Source organism: Chaetodon auriga, chromosome 15 (assembly GCF_051107435.1).
Source record: "Chaetodon auriga isolate fChaAug3 chromosome 15, fChaAug3.hap1, whole genome shotgun sequence".
Lineage (NCBI taxonomy): Eukaryota > Metazoa > Chordata > Actinopteri > Chaetodontiformes > Chaetodontidae > Chaetodon > Chaetodon auriga.
In genome coordinates, this window is record NC_135088.1 from 9,305,809 (window position 1) to 9,318,693 (window position 12,885).

At 41.4% G+C, this 12,885-nt stretch overlaps 1 protein-coding gene across 1 annotated transcript in view; it reads right to left on the reverse strand.

Annotated features, from left to right (window-relative positions):
• Positions 1–1,941: 1,941 nt before the first annotated feature.
• Positions 1,942–12,885, reverse strand: part of nsg2 (neuronal vesicle trafficking associated 2) — a 38,647-nt gene continuing 27,703 nt past the window's right edge. Inside the window, exons 4-5 of the mRNA XM_076750687.1 lie at positions 5,307–5,417; positions 1,942–3,544 (exon numbers count right to left, since the gene is read on the reverse strand). Of these exons, the coding sequence (XP_076606802.1) occupies positions 3,347–3,544; positions 5,307–5,417 (309 nt within the window). The 3' untranslated portion in view covers positions 1,942–3,346. The remainder of the gene's footprint in view (positions 3,545–5,306; positions 5,418–12,885) is intronic.

A 12,885-nucleotide genomic window follows, 5' to 3' on the forward strand; every position in this document is an offset into this window, starting at 1 on the left:
GACCCCTCAATTCATAATATGTCAGCGTTGTGTTGGCATTGTGTAAGCACTGCATGAGCAGCCATCTGTCCAATATGTACAGGCTATGACTCACTTCAGTTTCGTATACACGTGGGTATAAAAAAAACAGCAGCAACATCAAGAAAACCATCTTTTATGATCAGTTGTCAACATTTAAGTATCCCTTGTAACTGAGCAACTTAGCAGTAATGAGTTTGTCTTTTGTAACATTTCAGCACCCGTTTAGTACTTAAAGGAAGCCATGTTGGCAACAGTCCTATTCATTTCCTCTGAAGGTCTGAATGTCCATATAAAGCTGTATAAAGCTGTTTCTGACAATGACGCTGTGTGAGTTTGGTATGAATGGCAGGTTTTAATGATGATAGTGGCTTGGCAATAGGGATGGCAGTGACAGTCTGTCAGCCAGTCCACCACTTTGGTCCTGAATGAAATGACTCAACTATTCAATGGACTGCTACGAAATCTGGTGCACACATTCAAATCCTATTCAGCATGAACTGTGACAATTAAATGTACATCTAGCATCAGTGTTAGCATTTTAAGCTAAACTAACATGGTAAACATGGTAAAAATTGTACCTGTTAATATAAGCATGTTAGCATTGTCATTGTGAGCATGTTAGCATGCTGACAGAGCTGCTCATGTGGACTATTGACATGCATGTTACCATGAATACCATTTGTCTGGAGTATATATGTTCATTTCTGTCGTTCAGAAAGAAATGGTGCTTTTATTTATTTTTTGGGGAATCATGCCACACCAACACGCATGCTGATTTTGTGGTTGCGTTGTTGGTTTGTTTGAAGGAGCACACATGAATTGAATGGCTGGTCCTATTTAAATACTTCACTATATATTTTACCATTTTCTCATTTGGTTTTTGTTTGAATACCTTTGAATGAGCAACAAGTAGGACCGGCTAATAAGACAATAAAAACAACATAAATGTGTCAGCCATGATAGAACGATCTCATAAACATTAATGGGTGTAGTTGTCCATTATGGAAAATGCTGCAAACCAATGATCACGACTGTTTTATAGCAAAATTTGACAAGTACATCTTTGTCAGGTGACAACAAACTACTGCTGATTGTGCACAATGGTCAGGGTTGAACCCTAGAGATATAAATCATTATCTACGACTGAAATATGAGGACTACAATAATAGTAAGGCAATAAAAGATAAACCAAAGCTTTGTTTTATTGCTGCTACTATGTCTTCAAGTCATAAATTACACATACTTGCCTTTTATTTGCATGGCTGACGCTGTGGGTAATGTATTTTTCTTTTCTGATGGGACTGAAATCCATCAACACAAGGTCAAAACCTCAACTTTATGGACATTTTAATTGCTGAATTTAATGATATTATTATTTACTCTTCTCCATGTTGTGTTTTCTTCCCTCTTTCTATGAATGCTAATGCATTCACCAGGTGTTTCACTCCTTGGCACTGAAAAACCGACAGCTGACAGATTCATTTGAATACAAGCCTCTAATTAGCAAACCAAGCTATTCTTGTCACTCACTGAAGACACCGTTATTGGTGCCGCACATAAGAAAAACAGGGGCCTTATCTGCCATTCACAGAGGACTCTGTAGATAAATAATATATCCAGTAGCCATTACAGATACAGGTATTCTTCTGGTAGGTTTTTTTTTTTGCTGTCAATCACAGGTGCTCATCATTACAGGCAACAAATCTGCTCTGTGCAGCTCTAGAAAGTTCTACACACAGACAGCAGAATACACATCTAATGTAGTATGAATTTGGGTAGGAGTATAACATCTGAATAATATAATGCGCTGAATGAAAAGCCGTCACTGTCATTCACGCTGGTCTGCCTCGGGGCTGCATTATACGCTGTGTGAGCGCTAAAGAGACACAGCGGTAAGCGGTACTGACAGACGCACTCAGCACAGGTCACAGCTTGTTTTATTTTTGAATTCAAACCAAGAGAAGAGGGACAAGGATGCACACTGATAAATTACATCAAGTATCGCTACATATCAACTAACAACATCACAATATCTCATAAAAGCGCTCTTGACAACAGATCCAACATTACAAAATGAAAAATAACAGTAGAGGAACAAAACTTGGCTGCAGTTGAAGCCCATCGATAACAAAATCACAGCGGAAAATAAAGAGTTTTGGCAAGAGACGGTGATATGCACGGTATTTCCTTTCCCATCTGCAACATCGTGTTTAATGGCGCTACAAGACTGGCCGCTGAAGCAATATGTAAGTAACTTGCATGAAGAAATTGAAAGTCTGTAATAAAAAGAAAACAGGAGAAATCTCGGAATAAAAGCTACTACAATGCATACACACACAAAAAACTAGCCTGAATGCACAGTTGTATGTACAGCTTGGGTCACTGGGGGGGGTTTCAGGATTTAAAATGTATAGCACAGCACATTGAAATGTCACTGTATATGAGCTATCAAACAGCCATGATGGAAAAATTCATTCAATCAACTCAGGACGTGTCGTGGATGTGGACAATGGTGTCAAACCTTCCTCAGACAGTACAGCTGAAATTCTGTGTTTGGAAGTGTGTTACAGCAATACAAGACCATACTGACGTTGTTTGGGTTGGAATATGAAGTGATCTGTGTGTGTGTGTGTGTGTGTGTGTGTGTGTGTTTGTTTGTGTGCATGTCTGTGTGTGTGTGGTGTTTGACGGACGTGCCTGAGGTTACACAGTTTGGACAGGAAAGGCAGGAAAGAAAAGGGGCTGTGAATGAATATACAGTACACACACTTGACGAAAAAAAAAAAAAAAGACTCTCACAAACAGGAAGCTTGAAATTCAGCACCGACTCGCGCCTTTGTACAAAGAGTGGCCTGGTAATCACATACAAATCATCCATACGTTACAGTAAAAAAATGAACATATCATGACCGTCAATAAATAATAAATTAGAGGAGGGGAGTAAACATGGTAACGAGAGAGCAGACTGTGTGTTTGTGTGTTTGTGTATGTGAGTGTGGATCGGCAGACGATGATAATCCCAAGAGAGCAAAGGTTCAATGGGGAATGCCCCTCGATAAGAGAGTGAGCACATAAATGGGCAGTCAAGGTAAATCAGAATATGACCTAGCATGTGTGGGTTTCTGTCTGCATGCATGTTTTTACTCTATATTGGCATTATATATGTAGCTGTTGTGTTTATGTGCGTCTCTTCTTGTCTACATTTCTGAATACTCACCTACATGTTTGTGTGTGTGTCTGCGTCTATATCTGCCTGTGTGTGTATTTCTTCATGTCTGCGTGTGTCTGTATGTGTTTACAACACCCTTTAAACCGTTCAGCCAACTCAGTGGCCCTCGCCGCTCGGGGGTTTGGCGTCGTGCTGCTGCCCCCCCGCCCCTCCAGGCAGCCAGGGGGAGACAGAGTGCGAGGTGGTCTGCTTGGCCATGCTGTAGTGGCTGATCACTGTGTAGAAACGGCCCCTCGAGTTGGCATCCTGGGCGGCGTAGTAAGCCTCCAGAGAGGCTGGGATACACCGCTTGTGCTGTGAGGGAGAAAGGGAACAGAGGTTCAGAACATTCATCAATGAATTCATTGTTACCAACACCTCACGAGAACTTCAGATGATGGAATAGCTTGAGTAGCTTTGATCAGATGAAATTTGCTTCCCCAGAAACTACAGACTGTATTTTCATATTTTCCTATATATTCCTGATACAGCCCTTACATTCATTATACATTTTATTGGAGCAAAGTGGGGAGAAATGGGAGAATCCATTTACATTACTGGAGCTAAGAATATGTAGGAAAATATCGAGGGGAAGGGGACTCGTAATAATGCAATGAAGGGCATGTGTATGTGAGAGTATTTGAGTCCGTATAGCAATGTGCTTCAGTATGAATACATTAACAACCGTGTGTGCAGTTGTGTAGTGCATGTGCCATATTGTGTGTGTGTGAGTGTGCACATTTTGCTATTGACACTTTTGCACCTGCTGAACGTGCACGTGACACTTCTAATAATACCTCTGCAGACTGTAGTCGGAGCCCCTGCAGAGGCTGAAACTAGATTTATTCCACCTAAAAGAGCAGATTTGTCCAGAGACACACACTTCCGAGGTGACCCCTCACAAACTACTGTGAAACTTACAAGTGCAATGCAGTGGAAAGCACCACTGAGGGGAGGATGTCCCTGCAACACGTCAAAGATTCAACAGTAATACTGCACATATCTGGGGAGCAGATTGTTGGATAAGGATGGCCAACATTAGCCATATGGATCGTGGGTTAGTGATCATAATGTGGTAATTATTGTCAAATAGACAGAAAGTCTAATTTTCATTTAATAGTCGACACAGCTAATGACACCCGGCATGAGAGCGGCCTCCATGGAGTGTCTTTCTTTGGCTTGAAGAAAGCATAAAATTACACTTGATTACACTGGTTAAAAAAAAAAAAAATCACTGATATCATTGATTGATGATTGCTGGTCTGATATGCCTCATTAGCCTCTTTCTGTAACATGACCTCAGAAATTAGCAAAAGTAGGGCAGGAGTATTTTATTTTTTTCCTCTCCCACAGGAGACTGGGCGGTGCGCACACCTTTAATTCTTTATTTAGATCGGAGGGGAAGTAGAGAGGGAGGTAGTGAAGGGCAGAGAGGATGAAGCACCTTGAGAAGAATATACAGAATAACTCTAATATGAACAGATGATTGATCAGTTATCTAAAGGAATAGTTCGACATTTTGGCAAATACCACTCTCATATCTGTCCGCTGACTATGAAGCCATAGTCAGCAGTCTGTTAGCTTAGCACAGCATAAAGACTGGAAACGGGGCAAACAGCTAGCCTGGCACTGTTCGAAGAAAATCTACCTCCCAGCACCTCTAAAGCTCTAATTAGTGCTGCATATTTAGCACATTTAGTTCATATGTGCTGTACTAGTTCTTGGCTCTGGACTCCAGGAAGCTTGTGGTTGTGATGTGGCAAATTACCTCATCCTAAACTTTGTTTTTTGTCTGAACTAAACAAATGAGTTATAACATGCTAATGAGTGAGCTTTAGACTTGTTGGTAAGTGGATTTGTCTCAGTTTCCAGTGTTTGTGCTAAATTAAGCTAAGCCCATTTTTAGATACTTTATGGAATAATCAAATCAAAAACATGATAGAAAAAATTGTCAATAATGAAGACACATCATATGAAGCGAATCCAGTACCCACATCATATTCCAGCGACAGCTCCGGGCTGTAGAAAGGTGTGCTGTAACGCTGGAAAATGAAACCAGGCCAATCATTGATCTCACCTTATAAATGAATCCATCTGGGCAGGCGTGGTCGTAGGTGAAGGCTTTATAAACCACCAGGAACACGATGCAGGCGAGGAAGGCCAGGGCCAGGATGATCAGAATGGTCACCTGGAGGGAGGACAAACGCTGGTCACTGTGTGTTCGTGCGCGTGTGTGAGGATTGCGGGTATGTGCGACAGGGTTAGGGTTACACAGCCAGAAAGATGGAGTGTATGCACTTGCGTGTGTGTAGTCATAATAAATGGTACAGTAAGATGCTGCTGACTGAGGTCAATGGCTCCTCAAGGCAAGGTGTTCCCATTGAGCTTCTTGATGAATGACTCAGGTTGTGACACTATGTATGGACAAATACATAGACATCAAGTCAGCAGCACATGAGGGTGATTTCTCCGCTGTTTAACCATCCTGCTGTGTTCTTCTTTTCTGTCTGCTCTGTTTTTATGTGTTGCAACAGGATTTCTCTGCATAGTAGACCCTTTACACAGCAGACTTGTCATAGCAGGAAAAGCGCAGGCGCTACTAATAACAGTAACAATGGCTCAATTCCAGCGTGACAGGAAGCCAGCATGAACAAAACCAGGACCCTGAAACTGAAGCAACTAAACGGAATTCAGCTGTCATTAATTCTATTTACACCTGTCCTTTTCCTATTGTGACGCGTCGAAACATCTTACATGAAATACGTCATTATGAACTTCTAATTAGGTTTCATCAATAAATAATGGCGAAGTTCATCTGCATACAAACTTCCAAATGTCCACATTAAATCACAAATGCTCATTAAAGTGAAGCAAAAGCTCAGTAAAGCTGCTGCTGAGTTGTCTCGGCTTACACAAAATCTTCTTGTCATCCTCAAAGATCTCAAATCCTTTTATGCAGAAGGTGAAATTCTGTCATGTGAGGTGAGCTTAATAGACAGGACTTCATTACAGCAAGCTGTGTTTCTATAAAGACCAAGTGAATCAGGGCTGGGCCATTAAAGCAGCTTAACTGTTGGCGCACAGAAACACAGTTCATCAGCAGCATCTTTCCTCAAGGACTTGAGGAATTTGTATCGTTTTACAAATATGGATTTCCAAATGAGTGACTCCAAGCAAACTGCAAATGTAATTGTAATGTAATTATACTGAAAATCTGTTTGATTGTTTTATCTGTGATTTGCATACGTTTCTCCACGTTAGCGTATATATAACAATGTCGATTTAGCCCAGCTGTCAGTGACAGTCCCACTGACTCTGGTGTGATTGTGTGTCTGAAAATTTAATGGATTTCAATTGCTGGGTATCTTGTTTTTGAATCGGCCTCATGAATCAATCAGCATCCTTCCTGGTACCAAACCTGCGCTGATTGCCGGTGCACTCAAGGAAGCAAGAGAAATCAATTAGGGCTTCATCTACTTTCTGAATGTTTACTGTTTACTGCTCAGAGCACACGACAGAAAAAAAAAAGCTCTTCCTTTTCTTATTGTAAACGCGGCGACATACAGATTTATGAAATGCATTTTCTGAAACCTCAAGCAGCTCTGAGGTGTTCGAGTGTGCAATTTAAACCTTTCAATTGCTGGTCTTACCCAAATATATTATTAAAAACAACTGGAACAAACTAAAATGTTCTGGTCAGTTTTCACAACAAGGAGCTGTGAAATGTTATCAGGATTTGCTTGGACAGAATCAAAATGCATCTGAAATGTGAAAAATGCTTAATAGCAGCCAAAAGCAGAGCAAATCTAAAATGATGGAAATAAATTTATTTCGGCGTGCGGATGCAAATACGAACGCCTCTGTGTGGTTTGAGGTGTGAAATATTCATTTCCCTGGCAGGCTAGACAATGTCGTAGTAAAGCAGATTAACATATAAAAGGATTTGTTTTCTTCCACTTTCTACTTGACACCCTGATTGGGTGCTTCTGACTGAGCATTTAATTAGAATTATGCAAATCAAGTTCAAAGGATAGCTGTGTTTAAAAATGTTACTGTCTGCCAAGTCATAAACGCCACCGTAGGTGTGTGCGCGGCGCACGCATACGCCCGTACCTGTATTTGTGCATACGTCTGCTTTCCCCACAGGCTCAAAATAAAGCTAAGAAGTCAGATTTATCCCCGTGAGCCCGTTGAACAAAACAGAATCTTCCATAATGGATGAATATTTCTAATGTCCTGTTTCCGTTTCTAGAACGACATTAAAGCCATTCCCGATTTACTGCTCTCCATGTGATCTGTCACAGAGATGTCAGAGCAATTACACATTGGTGTGATCATTAGTCTCCATCAGTGTTGTGGGGGTGGACAGGGACACGCAAGCTAAGTGACTGTTTACTTGGTGTCAACTGGAGGACACGACTCTCAGCCTTGGTTGCTGCTGACACTCTCAGTAAATTACATCTCTCACATCACACACCGCAATGTATTAAAAGGACGTGTTTAAAGTCATGGCGACCCGCCTTTTGGAGCGGAAACAGACGTAAAATGACTGATTAAGACCCACCCTGACCCCCTTTTACCCCCTTTTTTGAATAGTGATGCACATGAAACGGCTTATTAAGAAGAGGGATTACTATAAAGCTCCTCACATCATGGAGCGAGCAATGAGTGTTTTATGCATGTGGAGACCCAACTTTGCTTAGACACTTTGAAACATGAAACAAAGGCTTAAATCGCTAATGACTGAAGAGATTTGCTCTTCTGCGCAACTAAACTGCATGCATTTGAATTTTTTGTCTGTGTAGCCCACTCTCTCAATTCTTATTTTACCTTATGCTGCGGCATGGCTCATAACATTTACTGTAAATACATTTCGCATGGGAGGTGAATTGAAGAGGGGTCTACGATAGTACCAAAGCATGTAACTCTGGTTACGGGTGCAGAGCGGCTTGGTTAGCTTATAGCTATACTGTTAGTCAATAAAATAACAGGATGAAATATTTATGACGTTGCATAAAACAGGTGGTTCACACATTTAAATTCCCCTTTGTGATAGCACCAGAGTTTTTTTATGTGTCTATATTTTCCTCATTCACTTCCAACCCGTCCAGGTTACAGCACCAATACAGAAGTTTGACACCTGGCTAATTTACACCAGAGAAGTTGGCCACGACAGGTTCAAGGACTGTTGTAAATGTAGGATATTTTACCGCTTCACAAAACAAATGCAGAAATAGCTACATGACGTTATTGAGCCAGTCCATATTTAGAAAATCCACATTTGTGAAATGCAAATGAAACAATAAATGAAACTTTATTAGAGCAGGATACTACATATGAAATTCAGGAGATTATTTATCAGATAAATCTGCTTCCTAAAAAATGTATCATCTGCCAAATCTTTACTTACGCTTAAGATTACAGATTAGTGGTATTAACCCTGGCATGGAGACCGTGGCGTGCGTCAGAGTTCGATGACACTGTCGTTATCGATTCAACGCAGCAGCAGCAGCAGTCGGAGGTAAGACGATACCCCGCCCTTTTAATAGAAATGATTGCTCCAAAATCCCTGTTGATGCAGCCGCGACCATGTGGCGTATAAATCCATTAAAAATCTATCCTGACCTTTCTCCATTATTCATAATCTGGCTGAACTCCGCGGTAAACCTTAGGAGGTCGTCATACAGCTCACGGATGAAGACATGAGGTGGATTCATACTTTCATCTGCCAGTGTCAACTGTCCTCTGTGACGAGACAAAGCTCCTATTTATCTGACATCAGCTGAATCTGTGCCAGGTGTGGTCACATTAAGCATAAACAAATCAACATAATATAGCAAAATACAGTAGACAAAAGAAGAAAATGGGTTTTTTTGGGTCAATACGCGCCCATGATATCTCGCAGCATGACAGCCTCTCCTACCCACATCAACATCATCCAGTTTTCTGTGGAATACAGCTGATATGGCTGTTTTGTCATTAGTGCTCCAGTATGTGCCATCCTACACCACTATCACCACCACCACAACCGTCATCCTGTTTGCTGTGCAGCACCGATAACAGACAGACGTTTGTTGTCCTTGGACGCAGGTAGCAGCACAGCATGCTGCTGTAATTTGGACTAAAAGCAACGTGTCCTCAACAAGTATTGGCTCCATCAGTAAAGACTGGATTGATTGCGCGGGCTTTCATCGTTTCACCGAGTCACCCGGGGCTGGTAGAAACCCCGTGTTTCTATTCACGCGGATTAAAAAAAAACAAAACATTCTGATTGTATTCAAATCTACGCTGAGCAAGGCTTTTATGCAAAACAATGATTTTAGCAGCATCCAGGTCCTCCTGTGCACTCACACTGTTTGCCCACATGAAACTGGAGCTGACAAATAAAAGCTTAAGAGCAAAGTAAAAGCCAAACACCCACAAAACTAAACAAATCAGACTCATCTCTTACCTCTTTTATCCTGACGGTATATTATGCTGTACAGTGATCACACACAGGTTCACTGGGGCTTTGTGCAGTATCGCATTTGAAGAGTTACGTACTTATTTTATTTAGAAGCAAAGGAAACCAACTGAGCTGACAAATCTACATTTTCGAGAGTCATAACAGCGTTGCAACATTAAAATCTCACACGAGCTGACTGAAATGACAAATACAATCATAGAACACAAAGAGATCATGTGCTACAAACAACCTCAAGTGGCCTTAAAGACCTAAAATCTCTAAAAATACATCCACAATAAATTATTTTCTTCATTAATCGATTAATAGTTTTGGCTAAAAGGTCAGAACAAGTGATAAATGCTCATCACAACTTCCTGAAGCCCAAGTTTATGTCATCTAATTGCTTGTTTTGTCTAATCAACAGTCAAAAAGCTTCCTAGACATTATGCATTTCACAAATGTTATGCATTGAGTGGCCCTCATTGATTTAAAGTCAGAAGTGAACTCGGTCTGAATATCTAACCAATTCCATTTACTGAACTGAAAAACAGTTCATATTTCCTATTGAGAAGCTGGAAACGGTGAAGCGCTGAAAAACAAACACGTAATTGATCACTCTGCATATTTTGACGCACATATTTTTCCTGCCCCTTGTTTTCTGCATCGCACCGTCCTATCGGGGAGACAACAGGTGGCTGCAGCAGTGTATTACAGTTGTGTATCATGGACAAAGACAAACAATCAAACCAGATTAGAAAAGATCCAGAAGGATTGTTCATCTGTTCTCCATCTTCCTCATCTCTGGCTGCAGATTAAGCATCCACAATCTACCTATTGTAGACCCACATCTTCCATAACACACACAGACATCATCTCCTTATTTTCTCTAACACTGACTCTCTATGTGGTTGAAAATAATTGATTTCCAAGTCTGATATTTTCCACAAAATCCACTTCCTTTTAATTATTTATGGCTGTGCAGTGCACCCTAAGTTCAAAGGCAGTTTCCTAAATGGATCCGCTTCTTCAAGGCCCATCTCACCACCATTCGACATATGACTTCTCGTTTTTTTCTCTCATTTTTTTTTAACGCCACGCTACGTTAGAAGGCAACACACCACCCACACTCTCACTGCTGGAACTTGACGAGCCATATGGGGGAGCAGACACCTCCTCGCATTCACTCGAGGAAAAAGAGGAGAATATGTAAGTGTGTGTGTGTCTGTCTGTCTGTCTGTCTGAGCGGGAGACAGGGAAGGTGGGGGTGTGATGGGACGGAAAAATGATGCTGATAAAAACAGATAAGAGAGCGACAGAAGGAAGCAAAGTGAGAAATAAAGGAGGCGATGACTGAGACAATGAAGCAGTGAGCAAAAGGCAGCCAGAGAGCGAGTGGTGGAGACCAAGGGGCAGATGGAGCATCTCAGGCAGGAAGGAAGGCAGGCAGGCAGACAGACAGGCGGGCGGGCGGGCGGGTGGGTGGGCAGGCAGGAGGGCAGACAGACAGACAGGCAGGCGGGCGGGCGGGCGGGCGGGCGGGCTGGCGGGCAGCAAACACAATGGGATATCTGTTGATGCATCAATCAATACACCAGTGAAGGCAGCATAAACAACTATTTTTCATTCATCTTCCTATTACCCCTCTGCCACCTCCTCAATAGCAGCACAAAGGAGGCTCAATCCTCCAGGCTTCTATGAATTATTTTCGTTCTCCGTCTGCAGCGAGGCCTCGTGCTGACATGTCGAGCTACATGCATTAAAAAGCGCGATTAATATCAAATGAGAAGAGGTCTAATATTAAATACATTTTATCTTGGCTGTAATAATCTCGAAGGCCTTTAGGGAAGTTTCCCAGTAATGAAATTAATGGACTTGGTGACAGGATGAGCTACAGCAGAGAGAGTCTCTCCTAAAAAAAAAAAAAAAAAATTGTAAAAAAGCTTAAAGGTCAGTGGTCACATCACAGTGAAAGCCAGAATATGTCCACCAGACTGGACATCCAGCAGCAAAGGACAGCACAAGAGAGCAAAACCCTCTCTTAAAGGATAGCAAATTTTAGATCTGAGCTCGCCTGCTTCTTGCAGTTGTGTGCACTGAGTTGCTATCATTTCCAAAAATAATGTGATTGTAGTCTAAACTGTTGGCTTGTTGACAACCTGTCTGATTGACTGAGTGTTTTTACTCCTAATGACTGCTTTTTAGCGACGTTCCCGGGTTCCCTCAGCGCAATTAACTTGGTGACTACAGTGCTGAAGGAGCTGATAAAACCTGCAGCAAAAACTGCCTAAAAAAAGACACAAGCTGAAACTGAATCAGCCTTATTGGACACCCAAGGAATTTGACTCTGGCTTCGAGTTCGCTCTCAATGTATTAGCATCTAAAAGAGGTGAAAAAACAACAAACGAGAAAACAGACAATATGTATGTTTATGCACATATAAATTAATTCATCATCCAAGTTTTAGGCCTTTTTCGCAGCATTTTGTCATTTCATAGTCAAAGCACAGGTGTTACTAATTACATAATCAATGTTCAAGTGTCCCAGTAAGCCATGACAGTGTGACGGTGAGCCAGCATGCAACTGAAGCAGCTAAATGGAATTCATTAATCATTCATTTTATTATTTACAGCTGTGCTGGTCCGACTGTGAGACATGTCAAAATCGTCTGTAACAAAAAAAAAAAAAAAAAAAAAAAAAGCGTTCTCTGGTTCCGGCTTCTCACATGTGATTTGCAGCTTTTCTCAGTTTTATAGGATTTTAAATTGCATATCTGCAGGGTTCAGACTGCTGGACCAGACAAAACAAGTCATTTGAATACATCTCCATGTGCTTCTGGGAACTTGTCACTTGTGATATGCGTTCCTTTTTTTTGACAATTTTCCTACATTTTATAGAGAAAACAGCAGAAGATGAATATAAACATTGCCGCCATAATCTTAAATATGACGTCAGACACGGTTCAAAACTACAATGCAGTAAAAAAAAATACTCTGCATTCATTCCCCTCTGGGACCACAACAACCAATCTAGCCTCAAGTCTGGGTGGAGACGTCTCCTGCTGAAGCCTCCGAGTCCTCACCTCTTCATCACGTGTGCAAGCGTTTATGTCAGGGATCAGCTACATAAAAATGTAAATGAAATATTCTCTTATCCTCTTCAGGCACGTTTGTAATGATGGAATCAATGGGGTGGGTGACAGCATACCCGTAAG